Source organism: Takifugu rubripes, chromosome 1 (genome assembly GCF_901000725.2).
Source record: "Takifugu rubripes chromosome 1, fTakRub1.2, whole genome shotgun sequence".
NCBI lineage: Eukaryota > Metazoa > Chordata > Actinopteri > Tetraodontiformes > Tetraodontidae > Takifugu > Takifugu rubripes.
In genome coordinates, this window is record NC_042285.1 from 22,589,057 (window position 1) to 22,617,000 (window position 27,944).

A 27,944-nucleotide genomic window follows, 5' to 3' on the forward strand; every position below is an offset into this window, starting at 1 on the left:
AGACGCAAAAAAGAGAATACAAAATATTTTAAAACACTTTTAATACACTTAGTATAAACTGGTGACGCTTTGATGTAATTTTATAATTGAAGGGCAAATAAAAACCTCGTTTACATTACTGGTGTAGATTATTCCTCTTCAGCAAACAATACTCGAACATATATATAAAAATTAATAAATTTAGATTTTTTTGTGGTATTGAAACCACTTATGTCGAACACAACCTATAATTTATCTTATTATTATTGATATTGTTGATGAGTTTGTTGATCATCGGGTTTCCAAAATTTTTGAAGACAGTGGAATAAGTGAACACTCGTCCACATGGCGACCGCAGGCGAGGGAGGGTGTTTATGGCCCCTCAGGAGCCTAAACCGCTAAACGTGAACATACGTGCACGTGTGGACCTCAACACAGGCAATAGCAGAGCTGTCTGAGATGCTTCATCCTTCTCTCAGAAGATTGGCAGGCACGCAAGAGGTTCAGGAGATGCATATCAGCTTCGATGTTGTGTCCGATCAACCCCAAACTAACTTCCTAAAGAACATTTGGCTTTTGGATTTCATCTAATGTGGTGGAAACGCTGACAACACTGGCCCCCAGGACCCCAGAAAGAGGAGACTGAGGAGCTGAACGTGCTCTGTACTTGTGTTACAGGGTCTGACGTGACCCGAAACCCACTAATTATGGTCAAAATGCACCTTGTAGGTACACAAACATGTGAGAGGAGGCTAAACAGCAGTGAGACTCTGTTTCTTTGATCATCAGTTTTCCAAAGCTTCTGAAGCCGGTGGAATGAGTGAACAGTGGTCCACATGGCGACCCAGTCTGAGGCAGGAACAGCCTGGTATTTGAAGTTGGACTCGTCAGTGAGCTCGGCTTAACTCATTGTGTCGGTGCACGTTCCTCAGTCTGTTCCAGCTAAATGACATGATTTGTTCCATCTGACAAACAAGTGGATTGGCTCTGATACAGGAAGACAGAACACAGGGGAAGAGAGGACAGCCGTTGCTTCGCAACCCCATCAAAGGATCAGTTTGGACCAATGATGAGCCGGCGAGTTCGAATACGACTGTCAATGCACATGAGCGTGGACTGACAAGAGGGACACGCTGTTGTTGCTGTTAGAGCAGGCAGAATGAACTGCTCTATCCTGAGTATGATGGGATGGCTGGCATCCTCCCACAACCCTGGGAGAGAGTTGGACTAATGAAAAGAGAACATGCAGCTGACTCATGGAGCATCCACACGCACGCGTCCATGATTCCATCCTGTGTTTCACAAAGCTGTCGGTGTTTTTGAGCCTGTTGCATTTCACATCCGTTCTTGATCTGAATGCAACTTAAACAAGTTTGACGCGGAAGACCGAGGCGGCCTTTTATTTCTCTCCTCTTTCTGTAAGTTCAACCGTTTATTTTTAAAGGATTTGCTCAATAGACTGCAGCAACATCTGTGTTTACCTTCTGTTTGAGGCCAACATTCCTGCAGTGAGAAAGGCCGATCGCTGTGCCTAAAGTATTAACCCGAGCTCTGCTCCTCTGTCATCCACGCTCGTTTGGACGCACGATAGAGACCCCCGGCATGGAAGAGGGAGACAAGCACAAAATCCAGGTCAGACGATCGTAGTGCAATAGTGACTTTTCACGCACACGGACATTTGATGTGGAGTCGGAGCTTCTGTTCACTTCCTCACAGGGTGAGAGAGGGGGGCCTAAAATGTGCACGCACTGGGAGCGACTGGAAGCCCGTGCTCTTCCCGTGAGAGAACAAAGGATCTGATCCAACCTGGCTCTTAGAATTAAAGTTGTTTAAGAAACACATTAACATGTTCGAGTTAATTGTTTCCGAATAACTAATAATAATAATAATCTTAAGCAAAATGAGACTAAATGAGACTAAAATCTTACAGATGAGTAAGTGGAGAAGAGTGAAAGCATCTGGGGATGACCTCTACTGATCTCTGCTGACCTCTACTGACCTCTGCTGACCTCTACTGCAGCCTGCCACCAGGGGGAGATTGAACTATTTAGCCTTCATCTTCATCCTCTAAAAGCATCGTCCACTGCACATGTCTGCTGTTTATTACCACCCATTATACACTCAGCAGATAAATATTCCACTTCATGCTGCCTGCAATAAATTACATGTGTCTATTTTTAGATTATTATTGTTATTTGCCGCCTAAAGCCTTTTCTGTGAAGACAGTTGCGGGGCACGAAAGACAACGTTCAGGCTTATATTCAGTGCCACCATTTCCTCTTCAAACACAGTGGAACTCAGAAGCTCAGAGAAACATGACAAGAATGTGAGGACAGACTGTTCCCAACACGTGAAAGGAGCAAAAGCTACGTCTCACCGTGCAGATGTGGAAGCGCTCTCCATCTGCTCAAACACTGTGTTTTTAATTTACACCAGACCTTTAAAGAACATGTCGGGGGTGGCGATGGAGCAACACCAGCCTGACCTACATGTTTTTTCCCCCGGGTTAAACCAAACAAAGTGCAGCCGCAGGCGAGGGAGGGTGTTTATGGCCCCTCTGGGTGATAATTACGCAAAAACGCTGAAGGACGGGAGCCTAAACCGCTAAATGTGAATGTACGTGCACGTGTGGACCTCAACACAGGCAATATCAGAGATGTCTGAGATGCTTCATCCTTCTCTCAGAAGATTGGCAGGCACGCAAGAGGTTCAGGAGATGCATATCAGCTTCGATGTTGTGTCTGATCAACCCCAAACTAACTTCCTAAAGAACATTTGGCTTTTGGATTTCATCTAATGTGGTGGAAACGCTGACAACACTGGCCCCCAGGACCCCAGAAAGAGGAGACTGAGGAGCTGAACGTGCTCTGTACTTGTGTTACAGGGTCTGACGTGACCCGAAACCTCCACTAATTATGGTCAAAATGCACCTTGTAGGTACACAAACATGTGAGAGGAGGCTAAACAGCAGTGAGACTCTGCCAAAATAAACCAGAAATGTGAGAGATCAATTCAGGCAAAGGAAGCTGAGGGCAGAGCCGTTTGATGAGGGCGTGACCAGCACAGAATGAGCCCTGTGTGAAAACACGAGCGCTGCTGCAGCGTTGGAGACTCTTTTGGCTAACAAGCCTCCTTCTTTCCCTCCCTGACAGAGCTCATTCGCAGGTGGAGCCGCCACCTCCACCTCCGCCGGGGCCTCTCAGCGCTTCGTCCATGGCTCCTTTTACAGTAACTGACACCCACCCGAGCCGCCGCCCTGCACCACAGTCCTGTCATACACCTCCTTCATCTCGCCGCTGTCAGGACGATTGGAGGAATCTACACCGACACCTTTCCCGTCACATTAGTACAAGCCTGAAAAACCATCCAGACCTGTGTGTTCAGATTGTTCAAAATCAAATAGAGAACACACCTGCAACTTCATTCACTGAATATTAAATTCAAGCTAAACTCTCCAGTTAGCTCTAGAAAAGCACATTATAGTCAGATGAAATCAGAGCTTCACACCTTCCAAGAGTATTTAACATTTTACACAAGATTTCAGGTTGTTCTCTATAGTATTTATTACATATTAAATTACATATTATAGCTGCTAATTTATCTGTTTTCTGCTGCCTATTTTCTATGTTCTGATTCCTAATCAGAGTTATGGGGGCCTGGAGTCACTCCCAGCAGAGACTGGGGGACAGGTCTAATGTGCATGTACTAGACTGTGGGAGGAAGGTGGAGAACCCCCCCACAGGTACAGGGAGAACATGCACACAGCACCAAGATCGCATGTGCAAGACCCAAGTTGCTAAGAGGCGTTGGTGCTAACCACTCTGTCGTCCCACTCTGTCAGCGGTGGTGGTGGAGGTGACAACAGACAAACACAGGAGACATCAGGAAGGTCTTTTTTAGTGGCCCAGGTCACTCGCTACCAGGTTAATGATTGGCTGCAGCTTTGCAGACTCAGAGAGATCATTAAAAACCGCAGGCTGGGTGCTAAAAAGGAGTGAATCATCAGCAGGGGCAACACTGGGAAAAGAAAAAAGCAAGTTTGTAAATGTCGGTCTGAAGGTCAGATCTAGAGAGGGATTAAAATGTAACTCCAACAGTGACAGAGGCAACATTTCTGACAGCAAATTGAATCGATTGAATAGTTAGAAAAGGGCTTAACAATGCAATCATGCACCACACGTGTGTGTGAGTGAGTGTGTGTGTGAGAGCGGATACTTTTACAATTTTAACCGCAGGAAGGATTTTTTTTGTTTTGTTTTACTTTAATGGTCCATTTTTACAAAGCGTTCGTCTTAAACCGGTTCGCCTGTCTCGTGAGATTGGAAGAATGCGACCTGATGTCATTTACGAGACACACACACGCGATCTGTGACCTACAAAGACGATTTAACAAATAACCCATTTGCTTCAACACACAGAAAAATTTAAATCAGACAAATCAACACATCAAATAAGTAATAAAGTGGGATTAGGTCAAACATAAAAATAGATGATTTGTAAAGATGCATGAGAACAGAAACGAGCACCTCAGATCAGGAGATTTTGTATTTTGTCACCGATTTTGTTCATCCATTAATCTGTAGATTAAAGGGCTTGATTTAGATGACCACGGTCACATGATGAGAGGCTGAAAACAACAAATATAGCAGTTTAAAAAAATCAGAAATGACATTAAAAGGCTCAACAGCTAAACCTGCATCCACATTCAAGGACTCAAGGACTTAAGGACTCAAGGACATCAGATGGTGACCAGCAGAGACATTCGTGGCCGTTGTTTCCCCCAAAACATTTCAGTCTAAGACGGTTGATTTCCTGTTAATCTGCCCTCACCGTGACCCCAAACATAATCCAGCCAGCGACAAATGCTGCGACCAGTCACGCCCAGCAGCTCAGGCGTCTCCTCTGTCTTCCTCTGAGGAAATCTCCGTCCTCTCTCGCTCTGTTTCCTCTGAATTCTCCAGCAGAACATCAGAAGCAGCCACAGAACAGATGAGGAGGGATTAGAGACGTTAAGATCGCTGCGATACTGCTGGTCTCACCTTCTGTAAGGTGCTTCCTGTCCATTCATAATGGATCCAGCCTCGTCCCTCCACCAGGCTCGGCTCATCTATAAACCAGGTTCTGTTGAGGTCATCGGAGGAGGTGGTGTGAAGCTCCCCGGGTCCAAACGTGTCCATATTAGGTTGGACTGTAGAATAGACTGTGGACTTGATTAGAAATAACAGAAAATAGACAGAAGGATCAGTTAAAGGTCAGTTTGATATTAGTAAAGAAAGATGGCAGACACGGTGTCTCGGTTGTCATTGCTGACACAGCATTTTCTTTGGGCACACACACTCCTGTTCTGTTTTGATGGGGGAGGTGAGACAACAAAAGACATTTGAACTCATGCACAATGAAACCAGGCTTGTTTAATGACAGGGGGGGGGGGGACAGGTCCCCCGTCTTTGCTCTGTGTCACTGGTCGAAGCCTCAGCTGAAACTGCAGTTGTTTAATCCCTAAAAGACTAAAACTCCAGACAGATCAGAGAAAAGTCTCAAACATGGCGCCCTTCGTTAGAGCTCAGCAGATCTCGCCAGCTGCATCCGTGCAACAGTACCGACTTTTACACTCAGCCTGTTATCAATCCACGTGTTGTTGAGCAAATCGTCTTTAAACATTGCCCACATTTTATTGGCCTCTGTCCCGACCTGTAGCTGACATCCCAATCACGGCACCAAAGTCACAGCGTTCATATCAATATTACCTTAAGACGTGCACCAATAGGAGCAGAATTTTACAGGAAACCCATCTCCTGCTGGGGGCCAGGAGTCGGCTTTGGATGTCAGCGACGAAGTGGCCGCTCATCTTTGCATCGTCCCTCCGGCCGGAGCCCCCGGCTCGTCTTTGTTTCAGGTCTTCTGCTTCACATTGTGCTGCTTGTGACACAAAAACCGGTATGCTGGTTTAGCTGCTAACTGCTGGCGTTTTCTCTGACCGATCACCGGTTAAACAAAGGAGCTGCGGACAAAAGGCCGGCCTAAAGCCCCGAGAGAGAGCAAGAACAGGGGTCAAAGGGCACAGAGCGCGTACACGGACTTACAGTGCAGGAGGGCAAAAGACAAACAGGCCTCACATGAGTGTACATGCAGAAGCCAGCAAAAAGTGATGCTAACGTGTGTGTGTGTGTGTGTGTGTGTGTGTGTGTAGCTCCACATTCTTTGGTGCTGGATGATTGTACGTAATAAAAAAGTCTCACGAGAGTCAAATGAATGCGTGCTTGTGTGTCTGCAGCCCTTTGATGTCGTGTCACGTTCTTCCTCCACAGCCTCCTCTTAATCTACTTTTCACGACCTCTTTTTCACGTCTCGGTCTGGCTTTTATTGTCTGCAGCCACCTTTAATTTCTTCTTTTAGTACCACTCGGGCCTTTCGCCTTGTTTTCCTCTTGACCTTAATTTTTTTAGCGTGATACTTATGGCTCCGCCCCCAACAGATCCTCTCACGTGACCTCACCTGTGCAGTCATTTCAGAACGGAAAACTTTGGATCATTTGCATGGAGAAAGTCACATTTACCACATTAAAATGTTGCAGAAGTGGCAGGAAATGCAAAAAACGACCGGCTGAACCAAATGGTGGCGAGTTTTTCCACTCCTGCGGTGCCAGAAGCTGAAGCCCAGGGTGAGTTTTACAGTGTGGGTCTAAAGTGCCAAACCTGAAATAGAACCTGAGCAGGGAAGCACTTTTGAGCCAGTATTTCCAAAATAACAATGTGAATTAAGAGATTTACCTTTTCCCCAAAACAGAATTAGTGACTGCTGGAAAGATGCTTCTCTGCATTGCAGATTTCTGTCACACTTGATTTCCTATAAACAACGGGATTATAAAACTACAACTCGACCCCTCAATTCTAACGCCACGATGGTTAGACGCCACATTGACGGGCTGTTTTCAGTCCTCAACGGTCTCAGGTTCACTTTGATGAGCAACATCCTTTATTGCAGCTGCTAAATTCACTTATTTCAGGTTTAACACGACAATGTCGATATTAAAGCACCTTTAAATCACAGGAGCTTTTAACGCCCCCCCCCCCCCCCCCCAACACAGGTACACAGGTTCACAGGTTCTTCTCTAACCCGAACTGGTTCCAACCCAACGTTGTTCTGGTTAAAACTGGTTCCAAACTTAAGAATACAAACAAACAAACAAACAAACAAACAAACAAACAAACACCTTCTTGTTTCCTCTTATGCTTATTTTCATCTGTGCATGTTTTAGAAAAAAACATCCCACCAGACGATCGAGGTCAACACACACACACACACACACACACGCGCACACACACACACACACACACACACACACACACACACACACACACACACCATATCATATTATATCATATATCATTGGCAGCCAAACACTGAGGAGAGAGTGTTTCACCCTGATTGATCTTTATTATTAATTGATAATGTTGCAACGATGATGTCATAATACAGACATTTTGATGCTTCAGAGAGAGGTCAAACGTGTTATTGGACTAAAAGCCCTTTAAAGGTCGCTGTGTGTGTTTGTCCGTGACCTCTACTAACTACTGCGAGTGTTTTAAGGTGGACTAACCCGGATGTTCACCGGGGCGTCCACACGAGCCGTGACGTTCCGATTAAACTTGAAACCGAACGACCTGCGTCACGGTTTAAGTCTAAACAGGAAATATTATTGCCCGGCCTGGTGCCGTGCCTGCAACGGGAAGCACACAAGAACTGCGCCGTTGTCTGCGCGGGACAGCAGATAACGGCGGATATTGTGGCTACGGCGCCCTGAATCGAGCTGATTGTTGCCGAGCTGGCATTTGTGTCCTTTAGCAGAAAAAACCGCCTCAGGGTGGGAATTCTGAGATGGGAACAGCTCAGAAGTCGGTCACCATCCAGTATCGGTTCAGCAGCTACGCGTGTGGACGTTGGAGAGTCGGTCCGACTCTATTTGTGCGAGTCCCTTTATTGGGTCATCGTGGACGTAAGGGAAGGGCTGCTCCTGTAGCCGAGCCTCAGGAATAACAGCGCCGTGATGCGTCCGTCCATCTGGTCACCTGTTGTCAGCATGAGGAACGGCGGTCAGACACGTTAGTCAGCAGGTTGGCTACAATTTAGGGAATTAACCTCCTAGACCAACACAAATACCAGCTCAGACACCGATCGGTGAGAGATTGCTTCACCACAGCGTGACGCTCTGAAACGGTCCCAGAAGGTCACGACGCTCCGAGCAAAAACCAGCATCTGCAAACCTCGACGAGCACCAAAAATGTGCTGATCTTTAGTTTCATTTGGGTTAAAACTCGGTTGGAAGAAGCTATTAATCATTACCAGTGTGGTTCCTCAGAGTGTGTGGGGGGGTTTCCAGTAACTGCGAATCCATTAAAGGGCGAGCGCAGTGGTAACACCTCTGCGATAATATTTTGCTTGGTTGTGTGTGTGTATGTGTGTGTGTGTGTGTGCGCGTGTGTGTGTGTGTGTGTTTGGCGGGGGAAAGGGGAGATTACTGGTAGGGTTGCAGATTTCCACCTATTTCCTGGATAGAAACCAGCGGCTTCATCGAGGGAATGAAAACAATGAAGTTGGTGCCTCAGAGGTGAGTCACAAACATCCGCTGGTGCATCCAAATGGACCCGGGGGGTCGGCGGGGGCCCGGATTCACTGGCACTCACAGTTTACTGCAAAAACATGTGGCGTCGTCGCAGTAAACTGTCACATCGGCCGTGTTGTGCTTCCATAAACCCACCTGTTGGTTCCTGCAGAGACTTGACATTTAGTGGGCATGACCTCATCGCCCTGGAATGCAGCTCTGCACTTATTGCGGGCCTTTTTTTTCTGTTTAAAAAGGAAAATAGGCATTTAAAAAGAGCTTGTTTTGTTTACGCAACAGGGTAAAGCCTGAGAGAACTCGTGAAACTTGCATAAATGTTCCCTCTAGAGGGACAAAGTGTTATTTAGAAACAGGTGGGGGTTAACACACATGTTTAGATATTTCCAAGGCCGTACCAGACAGACTGCACCTTTTAAACACACCGGTGTCAGTATCCTGTGAGGAAACATCCCATCCTGAAGGATAAAAGGTGTGACAGACAAGTCAAAAATGCCACATAAACACACCTCAAGCAGCTGGAACGGGATCAGCGGCACTAGTGTCCACACAAGGCCGCTAACGCTAACGCTAGCTGCTGTTGACACAACACGGCCCTCGTTTTGTTTTGTTTCTTTAAAACTTCATCTCTGGTGTCGCCCCCGGCGACGCTCGGCCTCCGTGTGACATTCAGGTGCTTCTCTTCCCGTCAGGCCGACTAACAGGCACTGTCGAAGACGACACCTCTCACAGGCTCAGGTGGCCACCTTGCATGCGTGCGCGTCTCCTTCGGGAGCAACACCAGACACCGGCGGCGCTCACCGAGGGCGGCGGTGGCGTGGGAAAGGCTAATTAAGGCAGATGCTAACACAAGAGCTCCAGTGTCTTTCCCGCCGTTATTCAGGTTACTGCAGTCGGCCGTGCTGCAGACACAAGGCTCGTTTCATGGAAGTGGAACAGCATCGAACCTAAACCGGAGTTGTCTTCCGTGAGAGCATTTGTACCTTTGCGGCCATCCCATAATGTAATCTACTGCAGGCAGCAGTCACAAGAGAGCAGGGGACATGTTGTGTCTCATGACTCACGTTACTCCATTTTCCCTGTTAAATAAGGGACGGTTGTTGGGGGGAATATTTCCCTTCACACAATCTTCGCTGTGAGGAGACGCGGCTGAGTTGCGTCAGTGTGTGATTTCATTGATTTGGGGGGTTTATTTGGATGGACCGGCCCAATAGTTCACATGATTCCGCTGGACGTTCCCCAACGGTGGGTAATTTACCTAACAGGGTGATGTCAACTTAATTAGCTTGCTTAAAAAAAGAAAAGTACTTTTCTGGCCCTTGATGAGTGTTAATTGACATTTGAGGTACTACTGGAATTTTGGGGGTAATTAATGTATTTATTGACCCTCTTGGACAGTTTTAGTCCCTGGGTGACATGTTCTGCAGCTAAATGTTGGGATTTCTGATAAAAGGGACTCGTGGTTGCTATTTTTTCCCTACACAACATAAACGTGGAGGCTGGAAATAAGATGGAAGTTGGCTCAGAGAAAATGTTCGTTTAGGTTTTTCCTCCCATATAATTACATTTACGCCCCCTGGCTCATTAGGCTCTTCCTGTCTGTTGGGATGTGTTTGTTGGAAGAGGAGCGCAGATGGCGCCGAATGCTCGGGCAGGACGCTGCAGCGGCCACGCCTGAGCGCAGTCACGGGTCACAACTGGGCCAGAAATCCCAAAATCCCCCGAGTCCAGCGATGACCTCCTTCATCCAGCTGAGATCTGGAAGACAGAAGGAGAAACAGACGTCTGAGCAAGAGAGGGGAAATTAGTGTTAATAGACATGGAGAATTACACTAAACAAGAGCACAACTCACCGTTTAGCCTCTCTGTCCCACTAAAACCAGTCCATTTGGCCTCTCTGACCCACTAAAACCAGTCCATTTGGTTTCTCTAGCCCACTAAAACCAGTCCATTTAACCTCTCTAGCCCACAAAACCAGTCCATTTAGCCTCTCTGTCCCCCTAAAACCAGTCCATTTAACCTCTCTGTCCCACTAAAACCAGTCCATTTGGCCTCTCTGTCCCACTAAAACCAGTCCATTTGGCCTCTCTGTCCCACTAAAACCAGTCCATTTAGCCTCTCTAGCCCACTAAAACCAGTCCATTAAGCCTCTCTGTCCCACTAAAACCAGTCCATTTGGCCTCTCTGTCCCACTAAAACCAGTCCATTAAGCCTCTCTGTCCCACTAAAACCAGTCCATTTGGCCTCTCTGCCCCACTAAAACAGCAACAGGGAAGCAGGAAGTAACTACTTGTCAGTACTGGTTTAGGTGGTCTGGAACTGGAGCTGGTCTCTGTTGAGGAAGGGCCAGATCACCAGGCAGCATGTGAGCGTGTGAAGCTGTGCCAGCCTGAACCGGCTGAACCTGAGCTCATCCTGGCCGCTCCTGCCGCTCCCCCGTCACAACAGCCCATAACTCAGCACCGTTATTGCTGCTATTTGAGCTCCTCTGCTCTTGATCTGCTCCGTCTGGCTGCTGCCAAAACCTCCTCGGGGGATCAGCGGAGGAGATCTGATTAGATTCAAGAAAAATGTGGGATGGAAGAAGAAGTTTTCCCATTTTACCCTCTAAATTTTGGACTCAGGAGTTGAACTGACAGAAAACAACACGATTCTATCCCAGCATTTCAAATTAAGACTTAATGGCCGCACAGTCATGCAATATTGATGTTTACATATTTGCATGCGCTCATGTTTAGTCTGTCTAACTGATGAGGGATATTCAATTGTGGCGGCATTAATAATTCATACCAAGACTTCCTGTTGGAACGCTGCAGCGTTTATGAAACAATTGCATCTAAAGTCCAACACGGACGTCATTTGGGCCACGTTTGAGTGGAGCTGATTTTAGAGCTGATTTTGTGCCCTGTTCCTTTCTTTAAAGTTCCCAATTGCATGAAGATTCTCACCTTATGAGGACTTTTAAAAGCAGGATAGCGTAAAAACTAGACGGAGAAAACGTGTGAATCTCAGAGGCTTTCGCCTGCGTTCTGTGCTCCACACTCCTAAAGGTCATTTACTCGCTTTTCATCGCTACTCATCGTTGCCTCTGTCTTTCCAAAATAGAGGCCAGCATATTTAATATTTTTGAAACACCCTCAACGTTCCGGTCCTGTATGTCCCCAAACAACCTCTCCCTGAGGGCCACAAAGCCCAAGAAAATTAGACCTTAAATTTTAGCTTCAGATTAAGGTGCTGCTCTTGGTTTACCATTCTGTTGAAACTTGGAATTGGTTTGTATTTTATGTTAAATTGAGGAGGAATAAGTCAACTTTTTCCATCTCCGCTTGTACAGAAACAGGATATTAACTGGACCATTTACAGACACAAACCTGCTCATCTTCCTGGTTGGAATGTTGAAGTTTGATTAACTCATCCGGTTAGTTCAGCAGACGTCGCCCCCTTGTGGTCAACGTGTAGTATTACTGCTATTGTAGTAAAGTCAAAACGTTTCATAGGTGACACGAAGATGCTAAAATTTAGACAAATACGTATAACTTTTTAAAAACATGAATTATTAAATGAATCTGAACTGCTTTTAGTGATTTCCATCCAATTTATACCATAAACAAAGACTGCAATTGAGTAAAAAATGATGCTTTGAAAACAGGAAAAAAGCATGAATACTTTTTTAATTATAAAATTCTATATGGTTTAATATTATTATTTTCCTGACTTTACTTATTGTGACTCTTGATGGGAAAATCTGAAATAGAGCAAAACATTCATAGTTCAAAATCATTTATTTGAGAAACACTGCATTAAAAGCATTTTATATTAACAAATTCTCATCATTTCTTAAGGGTACAGCAAAGAAATATTTTATTATAAGAATATAGTTCATTACATTATTAGTCTTGCATAATACCTTTATTCTGAAATTATCAAAACTCTTTAGTTAATTATGCAAAATTAATTTTTAAAATTTGCATACGGTGGTTGACCCTTGTGTCAATTTGTGTCCCTACAAAAATAGTTATGCTATTTACTTATAACAATAAATCATTATTCCTACAAATAAAATAATAGCACCAAAAAACATGGCCACTGTTATGTTAGAATGATTTCAGTCTCAGGAAAAATCAGTGTGACATGGAAATGTAGTCATATTTCATATGATATACAATAAAAATGTCCATTTACACACAACTGCATGGTGGAATATGACTGGTAACAGAGACCAGAACATGCTCCATTGGTTTGATAACTCAGTGCTGCTGATGTGAAAAAAACCCAAGTATGTAATTTCCCTCCGTGAAATGATTGTTATCTACAGCAGAGATGCAGTACCACAAGTTAAAACCCTTTAAGTGCTTGATAAAAGCCTGAATGACTCTTATTTAAGGCCATCTGCAGCATTTTTTTTCCACTCAGTGTTTTTCTGCTCTGCAGCAAATCAAAATTAGACAAGAAAAAGTCCCGCAGCTCACAGAGAGCTTAAAAATATAAATAGATAAAACAGTTTTGTCATAACGGAGAGGAGCGACTGCTGTATCTGTAAAAACGATATGCAGTTATTACTGCGCCCACCAGAGGGCGGAAATTCCCTGTAATCACTGTCTTTTGTTGTGTTCTGCATGTTGGTAAAGGATCAGTGAAGACGTTTAGTTTCAACATTAGTTTCCCGATAGAAATTATGCAATAAAGTTTCCCTTAGCTCTGTTCTTCCCAGTGGCTTCCAGTTGAAAGTAACTGGTTTGCTCTTGCAGCTCTTTCCTGTGGAAATTGTTGACCGAGTGGCAACGTGGTGTCTTCCACTATGTCGTAGACTCGTTTTTGATCTGGATGTAGCAGGCCTGCAACAGAACAGTTCAGCTGATGTGAGTAATGAATAGTGACGCATACAAACTGCAGCATTCTGTCAAAATGGCTTCCAGCACATCTAAAAGCATGTTTGTGTCATGGTGGGCGGGGGCACCTTCAGGGTGGTGAACATCAGTCCCAGCTCTCCATGCTGAACATTCGGATCCATCAAATCTTCAATCATATCGACCTCCGCTCCCAGATTCCTGATCCTGCACAAGCAGCAACAAATCAACAAGGAAAAACCTGCACGCGCCCAACATGCCATGGTTAAAACACAAAACCTGTCAGAATGTGAGAGCCTACCTCGCTCTGACCACCACGTAGATGAAGAGTGGGAGCAAGTCATCCATGCACCACAGGAAGTGGCCGTCCAGCATGGGATTGACTTCCTGGGTCAACTCCTCAAAGGTCTTCTGGATGACGACGAGTTTGTCAGATGGAGTAAAGGTGGTGCTGCGAGAGATTAATAAGGTTCGTTAACAACATGTAGTTAGTCTCTGCATTTCCTGAAACAACTGTTATTTTTTGTGTGAATAAGAGAATCAGCTTCCTCAAGCTTCTCCAGGAAATAGAACCAATATCTTTTCCTTGTTATGGCAAAATCAGTATCCTCCTTTACATCTCTGGTACTTCCCATTGTGCCACATGGACTGTCTTGAAATAAGAGTAAATTGGTTCCTCTAAAACACATGAGACGGGCTGGGTCATGGCTACAAGCTTTTCTGGGTCACATGACAGCTACCTGATTTGTTGGAGGGTCTCAACTGCGGAAACGAAGCAGGCGTCTTTGCTGCTCGACACAATCTGTGATGAAAGTTTAAAGAGTTGCATTAAAACAAACAAAGACGACCTTGACCCAGACACTGCCTGGTGACGGGTCTGACCTGCTTCTTCTCCCCCAAAATTGACATCCACGTAGGCCAGAACTTCCTGCGTCAGAGGAGAGAATAACAGGTCAATGGATCAGGACGACAGGACGCGCCTGGTTTATCTGTCGGCGTAACACTCACTCTTGCACTCCCAGGAAGCTCAGCAGCGACTGATCGGGTTGTTTGTTCAGACGCAGGATGCGGTCCCAGTACAGTGCGTCTTCCTGCTCCTCCTGCAGCCGGTACAGCGTGAAGAGAGGAGGGTAGAGTCGAGGCAGGAGCAGAGGGAGGAGCAGAGAGGAGCAGCTCACCACTACAGCACTGCAGCATGGCAAAAAAGGAGAGGATTTCCTATCACTGTGAGACAAGGTGGCACAGGAGCTGTGGAGGAACACGCCCACCTCAAGTCTTCCATGCTGGAGCTGTTCTGGACTACCGATGGAGACCCCGGGGGGTCTGGGATGACGGCGCCATCATCTGGCATCCCTGGAAACAAAAACCTGCAGCAACATTTCCTGTTACTTACTAAGGGCATTAGGGATTTGTCTGAAATGTAATCTATAAAAACCTACTGGACAATGTTGTAGAGATGTGTGAGGTAGGCCTGAAGCTCCTGGACAGCCTGTTCCAGCAGCCTCCGGTTAGCTTCCACGCCCACATACGTCATCCGGTACACCGTCACCAGAGTCTCCACCAGCCAGCCCAGAGGGTGGAGGGGGGTCTCACAAGCCTGAGAGCACAAAACCTGAATGTTTAACTAGCAGCGTACGCACGCGCACACACACGTGCACGAGCTTCCTTCACAGGTTGTACCTTGATGAGGTATCTGCGTATGCTGTCGTAGTTCGAGGTGGTGACTGGCTGCTCATGCTGAGGGATAAACTCCAGAGACTCCAACACTTTGTTCTGAGACCGACTGAGATCTGGACTGCACGCACGCACGCACGCACACACACACACACACACACACACGCACGCACACGCACACACACACACACACACACGCACGCACACACACACACACGCACGCACGCACGCACACACACACACACACACACACAGAGTGTTCAAACAGACACCACTCATTTGATTCGTGTGTATTTTCTTTGCTTCCACTGTATCTACCTTTGCCTCCGTGCAGCCGTTATGGACACTGCGATGTTCTCCCAGGCTACATTTTTGTCTCCTCTCCCAGTGCTGTCGCAGCCCAGTCGACTCCAGCACTCCTCAAACACACAGACCCACCTCTGACCCGCAGGCACCACGTACCTACCCAGCTTGCTGCATGGAATCAAACACATGCATTTAAAGGTTAGCAGAGACGCACCAACAGGAAACTCTCCTGCAGCCTTCAGCACACATGTGAGGGAGATTCTGTGATCAGGGTAAATTTAACGTGATGCTATCCAGGTATGTGGACCGACTCCAGCCCTGAAACTTACAACATGTTTTTTCTTTCTTTGTTTACAGGCTCGTCCACCAGTGGTTTGGTGTACGTTCCATCCACCTTCAGTCCAGATGTCCACTCCCCACTGAACAGACCCTCCAGACAGTCTCCGTTGGCCAACAATAAAACACCCTGCAGAGGGAAACCTCATTCACCTCTATTCATTTTTGAAATTTACATATTGAAATGCAAAACTGACCAACACACAAATCATAGGTGGGTAATTACCTTCCCGTTGACAACCCAATCGTCGGAAAACTCCCCATGAATAGCCGTGTCGTCATCCGACATCAGCAGACCGGGACCCTGTTAGGGAAACACAAAGTGGGTTTTCGTCATTGTTAACACTGCGTAGCCCAATGATACGTGTTGCATCAGTCCAAGTGGATGATACCATCTGTACTGCATTCATTTGGAATTCTAAAGTGCGTATCTGAGGGTAAACTCACACTCATCTTGTTGTCTCTGAAGGTTCCTTCGTAGTACACGCCATACTGTGTGACCACCACGCCGCTGCCGTGCCGCTTCTCGTCTACCCACAATCCCATGTACTTCTCACCCCTGCGAAACACACACAAGAGGCAGTGCAGGTAGAACACCTATATCTAAACAGAATGTCCTCCCTTGCGTCCTCTACCTGGTGATGTCGTCAAACACTCCATAACCTGTCTTCTTGTCATGGACCCAGTGGCCGATGAAAACACTGGAGGACTTCTTCCCCAGCTTCCCGGAGCTCAGCATGCCGTAACCGTGCCGCTGCCCTTCACTGAAACAGCCTTCATACACCTCGCCGCTGGCGTACCTGAGCGCAATGTTACATTTTAGCGACCACTGCTGCCTCAGACATGATGACGGCCTGGACAGGAGTGCTTCCTGTCATTCGCCCGCTGAACTACAGCTGACGTTCGGAATACTGACTTGTATTTGCCGAAACCGTGGATCTTCCCCTCTCTCCAGTGTCCATGGTAACTGTCAGGCTTGTTCAGCTCTTTGTTGGGTATTACGCACTCCCCGTAACTGAAGAGGAATTATTAATGGAACAATTTAGTAAATTTAGTAAATCTTTTTGCTAAACCTCTGCATGCGTGTCATTAATGTCCTCACCCATCTTCAAGGCCGTTCTTGAAGTTCCCGCAGTAGGTCCGCCCATCAGGCCACCTCAAGGACCCTCTGAGAACAAAGGTATTTCAAGTCCATGAGTCAGGATTACTCAGCAGGACTATGCCTCCTTATGCTCTGAATCACTTCAAAACACATATTTGTATGCTAGATGCATTTGTTGGCCTGTTGAACATTCCTTTCTGGCAGTATTTCTCTGATTCGAGTGTCTCAGAAGGTGGACCAGGTCGCCTTGTGTCTCCTGGACCAGATGAGACCGATTTACCTGCCCTGCACCCGTCCTGACATCCAGCTGCCGCTGTATTTGGCATCTTTAAACCGGCCTTCTCCGGTGAATGTGTAGGAGGCTGTGCGGGACATTCCCATCGTCCCCGGCGACGACCCCTCACCACTACCACCGAGCACCTGATCCAGCGCGTGATTGATAGATCGTAACCACTTGTTCTGGAGTGACAGCAAGACTGGATTCAGTGTGACGGGTCATTTGAAAATCATGCCTAAAGTAACTAACACAAATCTGCAACACAGGAGGTCAGACGTGTTTCCCCCTCTATTCTATGATAATAAATAAAAGTAATAATAATAATGACAAAACCACAAGGCCGCCATGTCAATTACAAAGTGCTTCACAGCATCTAAGCGACAGAATCTGGCTCACAAGTAAAGGCAACATAAATGTACCTTTTCTTGAGGTGTTGAAGCCACCATGGTGAAACTTTCCTCCGGGCAAATAATTTTAATGGCATAGCTGAAGACAAAAAACATTAGTAAAAAATTATCCACTCCGGATACTCAGGCAAGGTTTAAACCATAAATGAACAGAGGTAACTGTTAATCATTGTTTATCAACCACAACATCCTTCTATTTCCTGTTAACCACCCCACACCAGTCAGGAGGGCGCTGGAGTAAACTGCATATGGGTGCAGGTTAACTCACAGAACACCCGCACGCATGCACGCAAACACACACAGACGCACGCACACACACATGCACACACACGGCTAGAGTCGATTTAAATTTGCTAGTTCTCCTGCTTCTTCGTCATCAATGGGGAAGCTAGTAAAGGAAACCTATGGGCAACAGCCGGGGGTGTCCCTTGTGTACAGCGGCATGTAAGCCTGCCAACAGCAGGACATCACATCATGTGATCTCTGACAGGATGAGACAAATGATTTTATGGTGACAAGCATGAGTTTTTCTGAGAAAAAATTTAATTCGGCTAGTACTTAGAAACAAACTCACAGCCCGCTGCTGTCGTCAGTGACGGGTTTCACCCACAGGCAGGTCAGGGGGTAGACGTGATGTGTGGAGAACTGCACAGACACATGAAGCATTTGATCAACATCATCCTTCTATGTGGACACTTCCCGCATGCGCTCTGGAAACGATCAAATACACCTCATGTACATCCAGTTGGTTTACTTCTTTAAATACCGCCTTCCCTTATTACTGAGCAAACGAGAGGTTAATGGCTTGAGCTGAGTCTGACTGCATGGCCTTGACAGGGACACTTCCTCATTCTTTCTTAAAATTGGATGTAATGAGAATTTTGGAACAGTTCTGCCAGAAAACTGAACTGAACTGAAGTAAACTAAGAAGCTCACAAAAAGCAGCTAAGTTACAAATTATTTGACCCTTTCAGATAATTTTAATCAAAGTTTCAGCTCAATTATTTAGCATACATGAAAAACATGCTCCTTCCTGTCACATTACACTAAATCTTGCATTAAACAACACTGTTAGCCAGCGAATTCAGAACTGAAGAAGTCTTCTGGATAGAAGGCGAAACGTCTTCAAGAGAAGAAACCCAGTCCAGTTGACAGAGAAAACTACCTTGGAAACACTGTTACCATGATGTAAAAGATCTAACAAAGGATGCAATCCACACCACACACAGGTTGAGACTCCATGATCATGACACACCAAGAAAAGGAGAGCTATTAGTCACAGTTCCAAAGGAGAGACATGCTGTGAGGCCACCCCTTCAGATTCACCTCTTTTATGCAACTAACACACCAACACACTGCTAAAAGCTGCAATATCAAGGCAAAGATGTGTCAATGAAGGTGGAGCAAGAAGAGTTTCACCAGTAACTGAAATTTACCACCAGTGTGAGCCGTCTTTGAACACAGCGCTGTTTTGCCTTCACATCAGCTTATTGGTCTCATGTGAACCCTGTCAGTGGGGAAGCACCAAACGGAGGCCAGCACACCCATGCTGCTGCAGCCCAAGTGTGCTTCAACTGACGGCAGGTGAAACGAAACAAATCTCTGTCAGAGGTACTTACAAAGAGCTGTGAGGGAAGCGCGCCCTGAGTGATTGAAAAATACAACGCACACGTGAAACCTTTCAGCGAACAGATGTAAAAAAACAAACCACCAGGTGGATGCTGTGGAAGGTCTTTAAACTGTAGGAGTATATCACTGGAATGCAGCTGGAGAACATATTCCTGCTTGTACCTGCGTGTGGACCAGTGCATCATTGAACAGAATGAACCAGTGGTTGGAGAAGCGCCCGGCCTTTTGCAGAGTCAAAGATCTGCTGCTGCTTTCACACACCACTCGGCGCCGAGGGAGACGTAGACTCTCCTGATGGACGAAAAATAAATACAATCACTCATACCTATGCTAACATCTTATCACACAAGTAGTCAATCTAGTAGAAAACCACCACAGCAGGTTCAGTTGTGGTAGGTTTCGTGATATCAGACTAGCCACTAGATGGCGTTTGCTGACGCACCACATATGGTTTCTATCTAACCACTGACGCGGGCTAGCTGGATTACAGGTGGAGCATTCTTGTGCTACAGATGTGTTCTGGTCAAACTGCTCATGCAGAACAAATGGGGGAAAATACTGAGCTCCATTCTCTGCTGCCAGAAGGAAACAACAGTTGTGTGACTTGGGAAAAAAAAAGACTTGGATAAGAAATGTCAAGATAACCCACAAACCAGATCTGTGTGTAAAGAGAACAAAAGGGAATTGCACCATTTCACCACCTCAAAGTGTAGTAAGAGGAACAAGTCAACCCGCAAGGTGAGCTTTTGATTAATGTGAATATTCAACCACAAATACCTTTCTGCTAATCTACTTTAAATCTGTTTGAATGAGAAAAGATTATATAATTTGCTTCAAAACTGTACAGTCATTTTATTTTATCTTCAAACGATATAATAGGACAAGAAATTGCTTTTAAATGGCTTTTTTTTTTCTGCTTACAGTAGTTTTTCCGGAGTGGCTCTTCCAGAAGAGGAATGTGCTTTCAGCCTCTTTTTTCTTCCTCAACAGGGACAGAGACAGGGACTCGTACTGACCGCAGCCCTGACGGAAGGACTGAAACTCTGGCATTAACTGGGAAAGTTGGAGGATGAGACATCTTTCAGTGTTGGTTTCAAGCTGCAAGTCTGTTTCTGCTTTGCAAAATTAGAGTTACAATAAGAACAGAGCCCCGCCTACTGTAAACGAGGCAATTACAGGCTAAATCGCAACAGGAAGTGAGAGAAATGTGTGATTGAAGGGGGTGTAAGACGTTTAAAAGAAGCAGAAGTAATAATAGAAACTGCTCCTCACCACGTCGAAGCAAAATGCCACTTTGACCATGACTCGGTCGTACTGGTGGAGCTGCTGCAGAGGCCAGTACAACAGCGAAACCAGACCAGTGTCATCACTGGTCTGGTCCGACATACACAGCTGAGTGAGAACTTCTGGCTGCAAACACTCACTATCACACAGAGAGATAAACGAGAGACAAGTGCTTAGCCAAAACTGCCTGAGTATCAATGAGGAGGACGATGCAGTTTTATATCAAGCACCACTCACAGTGTGAGCTTATGGAGGGTCTGGAAGCCCCCCATCACCTGAAAGTCACCAACAGAGGAACAATATCTGGATGGAGACGGACACAGATTTCATTAGAGAAGCTTCATTGACACTACAAATATGATATTTCTATTCACTTTTATAGTTTTTGTTTATTGTAGCTTCAACATTAGTCACTGGAACATGAGCCTGTTCTTTTCACCAGGTGGAAATTTAGTTTTTAAGTGACACAAATAGGTATTTAGTCAATATTTATTTGAAAAGAACTAAGCAGATTAGCAAAACATGTGTGTGAATAAATGCCTGTGTGTCAGGCCTTACTCTTTGTAAGTGTCCAGAAACTGCTCCATGTGTGTGAGCAGGGGGAGTGAGGTGACGTCACGGCCCTGTGCCTTTTGCAGGAAGTAGGTAAGCGATGTGGAGTGTCGACCGATTAGGACGCTTAGCTGAGAAAAACTCCCACAGAGAGAAGAAAAGAGATGGGTGCAAGGGTCACCTAAAAACGGAGACGTACTCTCTGCAGAGAACAACACACGACAGGCACAGCGTTCATATTTATGCATTTGTTGTTTGAAACATCAATATATTGTAATCAGGTACCTTTGTTCTGTATTGGTGTGAGGACGAGTTTCCTGACGCGACTCAACCAGCAGTAGAACTGCCTCTCTCTGGAGGCCAGCTCGTGGAGGGCCGAAATAAAAACCTTGATGTTCTGGTCTGCCAGGACGGCGCAGCTTTGCCCGCCGCTGCACACACTGCTGATGTAGCCCATCTACACACGAACACGGGGAAATGAATACTCTGTTTGACACTAATCACCCTTCTCTTACTCTTCGTTTGGCTCATGCAAACCTCCAGGCAGACAGGCAGCAGGGTGGGCCTGACTGTGTAATGCTCTGCTTTTCTGGGGGACCTCTGGTAGGACTTTTCTCTCTGGTCTGATGTCGACTCTTTCTGCCGGCCACAGTACAACAACACGGGCTGGACGCAGTCTCCATCAGCCAGGAGGAGGGAGTGGCTCTGGCCGGCAGACATGTCCCAAACTCGGAGGCCATCAGACAGCTACAGTTCAGGAGGTAGAATTTCGACTGACATACAGTATATGGCACAGGATGGTACTTATTTAAACATCTGAAATGTTGTAAAATTAACGCACCTTTGCCTGTTGGGGCACAACGAAAGAACTGTTATCGTGACCCAGCTGCCCACACATGTTGCTGCCCCATGAGTACACCTGCAAAACAAGAACTCTGTCAAGTTTTCCGTAACTGAACAGATCAAGAGTTAACGTGGAGGGTTTCGGATATAGTGCATTAATGTTCTTTAAATCTATATCTGTGTCAGGGCCACGATCGGTGCAGAGCAAACCAAGCTCTTGCTCAGGCCAGTGGTAGTTGTTGCTTTAATCAACACAGATTTAGCAGTTTTACTTATATTGAATGAAAGAAAATGTGGAAACAAACCAGTAAATCTTTTGAGCACATCCACCTTTCCTTCCTTTTATGTATGCAAGACGTAAAAATGCACGTGGGCACGATGTGGGATGGTGCTAAAATGAGACGGTTCAGTTTGTAGTTACCTGACAGGTTGCAGTGACAGCCAGAGAATGATGGGACCCTGCTGCAACTTGGATCACCTCCTCACCCGACAGTGTCTTGATACACAGAGGCTGAAGTCTGACACACACATTTCAGCCGCACTATGTTAGGGACTTTCACTATTGCACACATTTCTGGTTAGGAGAAAGAATAAAGTTATTTGCAAGCTTCTACTGGTTTCGTTTTGTTGCCTGACCTGGCGAGCTGATCTCCGTGGCCGAGCTGCCCCTCAGAGCCCCGTCCCCAGCTCCAGACTTCTGTGTCTAGAGATGGCAGCCCATCATCATCATCCTCCTCCGGCGCTCCCGCCTGGGTCTGACCACCAGAAGATTTTCCGCACGCGTTTGCACGCTGTCGCCGTGGAGACCCTGAAAGAAAAAAACACACTCATAAAAACACTCTGGCGACCATGTGGTTCCACCAACAGATCCATGATTTAGTAGATACTTTTGAGTCTCCCAATGACTCAAATGCAACATGGCTCCTCTAAATCTCACCACAAACAAATACAGTGAAAAGAAAGAGAATTTAATCTGTCCCATATACGCTTATGTAATTATTGTCGAGCGCATTTACTACACAAACGAGTTTGGTATGAACACACCCAACCTTGTAAAACCTTTTGTTCCTTAAATAACCTGCAGAGAGTTGTGGCCGTCTGCCGAGGTAAGGAATAAAGAGCAGAAATTAGCTGGAACCACAACAAGCAAAAGCTGGAACAGCTTAAATCTAAAAACAAAAAACATCAAGTTGAAAAACTGACTGGATAAAGTCTACGTGCTGCTTTGTTTTTTGAAATGTCACAAGATCTCAAAACCAGCATAAAGTCTGACAGTATTAGTATGTGCCGCTGTGTTCAGGCCTCATTGGACATTCATCTGAGTGGAGCCATTATGGTTCAGTTTATCACAGACGAGGAAGGAAATACAGATAACAACTGGATTATTGCTCTCTGGCTGCAGCTTTACCTAAGCACGATACTAAAACATGTTTCTTTACTGCTTTGCATATTGACAAAGCAGCTGGAACACTGAGAGAATTGTTTGGCTCCAGCTTTCTATTCAATTTAAACAAATATTAAAGCACACGGACGTTAAAGCAGAACTGACCTCAAAAATGCTAATGCAAGTGCCTCTGAAGGCAACTCAACCCTGTTAATTAACTAATAAAGGCTGTTATCTTGTTCATTTCAGACACAAACAGAGCCAGCACAAGCCGGGAATACCTTACATATCTGCTAGGAAACACCTTTTCCTTAACCAGTTGTTCTAAGCTCCACAACAGTGTCATCAAATTGGTGGTTGCGCTCTTTACATCCATTCCTACTCTGTTCTTACCACGAGTGGGTGTCCCAGGGACAGAATGTCTTCTGGTTCCTGCTGATTTTGCTTTATAGTGTTTATTGGAGAGGCTGGAGAGCTTCTTCCCTGGCTGTACCTGCAGCCCCGATTCAAGACAGAGTCGGACATCGTCGAGACACAGTGAGGAGGACGAGCACGGCAGGGTCACTCCAAAGTTACTGTGGGAAGGACAGTCAACAATCACGGGGTTGGAATGCCTACCGAACAGTTACTTGTGGATAACTGAATAAAACCTGTGGCCAATGGATTCTCACTTGTTAGGTTCTTTGTAACTGGAGGTCAGCATATCAGTGGAGAGAGTTGAGGAAACACAGCTGTCATCTACAGGAACAAAGGCATATTTATTAAAAGCTACTTTTAGAGATAAGAAGTGACAAAAACAGTCCAATCATGGCTGCAAAGATCCACGAAGGCGGCAAGCTTAGTCTATTACAGAGTTAAAATAGTGACCTGAGGTGCAGCTGCTCAGTGAGTCAGTGTCTTTGGTCGCGTCTTCGTTAAATGCAGAGCCAGGGCTGCTGCTGGCCGAACTTCCTCCAGGATGGAGCCTTCTCCTTGGACATCTCCTGGAGGAAGTCTAAGGAACCCAAACCGACATGTAGCAACAACAGGTGCTGACGAGACGGTTTGCCTGGTAGCTTACCTCTGTGGCCATGCCTTCTTTCAGCTCCACCCCAAGTGGACAGTAGAGACTGCTGTCACCCACAAACAGCTCCTCTCTCTCTGCTGCTGAATAGTGCGGCGAGTGACCCCGTTCCCTTTTTTCAGAAGGCTTCTGGCTGTTGTAGCTATTTGGAGGCAAACTACGAACCAGGGCCAAGCTGTGGTAGGCACCGCAAACAACCTGTGGTTAAACACTATAAATTATTAATTAAATAATTGTTTTTTTGAGGAAAAAATCAAAATGTGTCAATGAGAACATAAGAACAAACCTGAATAACATGTCTGCCTGCTAAATGCTCCACCTGCGGGAGAAACAGAAATTACAATATTCCAACATCCAGACCTGGACCGAATCACTTTGTGGTTTTGAAAATGTGAATTATAAAGTTGATTACACAGACTGACCTTCTGTGGTCTACACACAGGGAAGGTGGTGGTGACCAGGCCAAGCTGGCAGCCGCTGCCCCACGCCCACAGCTCGTTCTGGGCTGACAGAGCCAGACTGTGCTCGCGTCCAAAAGCAAGATCCACAACCCTAACAGCCGCTGGCGGGATGACCTCATGGTCGACCACGCTAACAAGAGAAGGCTCTGAAACTGGTGAAGGAATTAGCTCAAATGCATTTATTGATTAAGGGCTCTCACTAATCCAAAGGAGGGAAAAAAGAAGGAACCTGTGATGGTTTTTTCTGTAGTCCGCTCTGTCAGCCCACACTGTCCTCCAGTGTTCTCCCCCCATGTGTACACATGTCCCTGTTCGCTCACAGCGCCACAGTGGAAACCGCCTGCAGCCACCCGGACCACCACCCGTCCCAGCAGAGAGCCTTCCAAGACTGGAGCAGATGCGGGGACACTCAGATCTTTCCACAAGAGCTCTCCAAATGAATAGACGAGGCCCCCTACCAGAAAAATATGGTTTAATCCAGAGCCTTTAGCAGCAGTTTTTAAAGATAATTAGTTCTTTGTGAAAGGTGCAAACTAGCCCTAGTAGCTAATTGTGTTCAATATACCATGGTAATATAATACCACTTATGCTAATGATGAGTACAGAACAGCCTTGTTTTCCACACTCACCCTGCACCAAGAGGACTCCATGATGCTCTCCCAGGGCAGCCTGCACAACAGGAATAGACAGCAGCACTCTCTCCGGACACAGCTGGGCACTGGGGCCTGCTGACTGCCAGATGTGGAAAAGTCCACTCTCTGGAGCTCTGGAGACCAACTCATCTGCTGGGCTGCGAGAGAACACCGTGAAAAGAAAAACTTCTAGGGCTAAAGACCTCTAACCTTTGGACCTCTGGACGAAAAAAATCGAGCACTTCGTGTAGCTCAGTCCATAAGGGACTGGGAGCTGTGGGATATTGGTCCCAGTCCTAGTTGGTAATCAAATATAGAAAAGTTGCTTGATATCAGGAGAGGTGCAGGGACATTTTCAGCACTGCAGAGATGAAATAAAGTACAACGTTTGTTTTGTTTTGCCTTGGAAAATCGGCCATCTTAATCCATAACGGGCACACACCATTCTGACTGTTGGTGTTATTTTAGACTCCTCTGAAAGCAGGATTAACCTGGGTATGGCACCTGCAAGTCTTGACATGCCCCTTTTGACATGGGTAGGGGAAAGCTTCTGCCAATGAAGTGAGCATAACACTGCTCCTAAAAGCTGCTATCTCCGGTGGTACAGCTTCAACTCATTACAGAAGGAAAAATCCTTTTTGAAAATGACACACACTTTCATCAGTTAAAATTACAGATTGGTAAAATGAGAAGAATCAGCAGCCGGACTCACATTTCAGTCATAACTGGGTGCTTTGGTATTCAACATGTTTCCACTGGTGGGAAACATTTTTTATGGTTTCCTAAAAGGTTCTGTGTATTTACCTGTCCTCTGCGTTCTCCATCACTTCGGATTCTCACAGGACACGAAAGACATCATTTAAACATTTGTCCCATCAGCCTGAAAGAAAAAAAAACAAAAAATCTCCTCACATGTTTGACGATTTTCACTGGGGTTCAGAATCCTCTCATTTGCCAAATAAGCTAACCAGTAGTGTGTTTAACGGTACAGTTTGGCAGAATACCAATATAACACATGTAGAAATGAACCTGGGATCTTCCAAAGTGTCACTAAATCTGATTATTCTGGCAAAAGAACTTTCACAATGACTCCTGCAACTCTAAATCTAGTTGTAACCACTTCCTCAAAATACATTTATTGTACCTAAAAGACACATCTTGATCTCCTCACCAATGGCCTTACTGGAAATGATGCAAATATGCTATATGCAGCTATTTTCTGTATGGATGTGAGCAGGGAATGACTAAGTCTGACCTTTGTAGTTGAACTGGTGCTTTGTATGCGTTCTAGAACACTTCAATGTGGCATTTAAACAACTTTTTTTTTTTTTCAAAAAAACTCCATATTAATGCAATTACAACTTAAGTCAGTCCAACAAGCACATACCATAAAATCTAATAAGATGAAAATGTGATTTTTAAGCACAAACAGCATCCACCCGTTTGTTGTGGTCATTACATCATTACCCAGGCCACAATCTCTGGAATCTTGAAATTAAAGCTCTTTACAGTGCACAACTTCATGTACAGGCAACAGATTAGCGCATAAAGCTGCGAAAACACTCACTGTTAGCGCCATTTCTCCTGACATCTGTGCCATTTCCACATTTACTTGCCTTCAAACAGCAAATTGAGACCCTATACTGTCAAGGGAAGGCTAAAGTACGCTCGGCTAACGCCACCGCTGCTAAATTAGCCAATAAAATTTACCAAGTTGTTGCGGCGTCGTCCAAAAGTCAGGCGAGTGGAGTGTCTGTGTATCCGGTTAACTCTGCGTGACTGTCGCGGAATACTGAGCTTTAGTCGGGGGTAAATCAGTGCAGATGGAGGAGAAGTTTCTCCAGGCGAGTTTCATGTTGTTGTAGTGCGGAGCTGCGGGCGGCTCAGGGATGGGAGCCGGGCAGGGACAAACATGGCGACGGTGCCACACCTGTGGAAGCCTCGGTGTTCTTTCTTAAACTTTCTCTTTATTGGCACCATTTTCTGCTACTTTAACAAAATTGTGCATAAACAAAATTGCACGTGTAAGAAGCCCGACGCTGGTTATGCAAATGATTTGGGATGTTTTTAGCCTTTAGTGGCTATAGCTGCTTCCTGATAGCACATAGAATTCTTAACAGAATTTCCAGTACTTCATAAGGCTTCTTTTCTTCCACCTGCCATTCAAATATTTAATGAAAGATTTTCCTTTGCATGCACAATTTTATTAAGAATTTATTTTCTGCTGCTTTTTGCGTTGTTTGTATCTTTTATGTCTGTACTGAACGACATCTTTTCTGTTTTTGTTATGCACAAAAAAAAGTTCTCTAAGGATATTTTTGTCTTTTAACCAGATGCACTCAACCTTGAATATGTCATCAAAATGTTTTCATGTTTAAGTGTTGTTTAAAGTATTTTGTTTCTTATCTAAACCTGTGATATAAATATACTTTACAATCATATGATTCTGCCCTATTAAGATAAATTGCACATTAAAAACCTTAAACCACAATAAGTAATAAATGTGGGTGATTTGTGTGTAAAACATAAAAAGCAATGCAACAAAGTG

The 27,944-nt window shown here is 45.5% G+C and overlaps 1 protein-coding gene and 1 long non-coding RNA gene across 5 annotated transcripts; one reads left to right on the forward strand and one right to left on the reverse strand.

Moving 5' to 3' along the window:
• The first annotated feature begins 1,013 nt into the window (after positions 1 to 1,013).
• Positions 1,014 to 2,138, forward strand: LOC115251858 (uncharacterized). The gene is made up of 3 exons (XR_003890376.1): positions 1,014 to 1,397; positions 1,571 to 1,611; positions 1,910 to 2,138. It is a non-coding gene; the product is annotated as an uncharacterized lncRNA (long non-coding RNA).
• Positions 2,139 to 12,362: 10,224 nt separating this feature from the next.
• LOC101078293 (alsin-like) lies at positions 12,363 to 27,295 on the reverse strand. 4 transcript variants are annotated; one of them, XM_011611395.2, is made up of 40 exons: positions 27,107 to 27,295; positions 26,201 to 26,276; positions 25,394 to 25,554; positions 24,994 to 25,218; positions 24,726 to 24,916; positions 24,590 to 24,622; positions 24,301 to 24,501; positions 24,108 to 24,234; positions 23,912 to 23,978; positions 23,634 to 23,815; positions 22,493 to 22,664; positions 22,278 to 22,374; positions 21,855 to 21,932; positions 21,551 to 21,760; positions 21,299 to 21,470; positions 21,020 to 21,215; positions 20,699 to 20,764; positions 20,450 to 20,600; positions 20,099 to 20,230; positions 19,340 to 19,468; positions 19,168 to 19,191; positions 18,123 to 18,193; positions 17,561 to 17,627; positions 17,145 to 17,323; positions 16,865 to 16,930; positions 16,679 to 16,777; positions 16,398 to 16,562; positions 16,210 to 16,321; positions 15,989 to 16,066; positions 15,756 to 15,892; positions 15,439 to 15,594; positions 15,127 to 15,241; positions 14,886 to 15,043; positions 14,715 to 14,813; positions 14,455 to 14,634; positions 14,329 to 14,374; positions 14,187 to 14,248; positions 13,748 to 13,897; positions 13,557 to 13,653; positions 12,363 to 13,434 (listed from the first exon to the last, which is right to left on the reverse strand). In XM_011611395.2, the coding sequence occupies exons 2-40, from the start codon at positions 26,218 to 26,220 to the stop codon at positions 13,396 to 13,398; spliced, it is 4,710 nt and encodes a 1,569-aa protein (XP_011609697.2). In that variant the 5' UTR covers positions 26,221 to 26,276; positions 27,107 to 27,295; the 3' UTR covers positions 12,363 to 13,395. The 4 variants fall into 4 exon arrangements, with proteins under 4 accessions (XP_011609697.2, XP_011609701.2, XP_011609713.2 ...); XM_011611399.2 differs by lacking the exon at positions 19,168 to 19,191; XM_011611411.2 differs by lacking the exons at positions 24,994 to 25,218; positions 25,394 to 25,554; positions 26,201 to 26,276; positions 27,107 to 27,295 and having other exon boundaries at positions 24,301 to 24,478; positions 24,726 to 24,841.
• Positions 27,296 to 27,944: the final 649 nt, after the last annotated feature.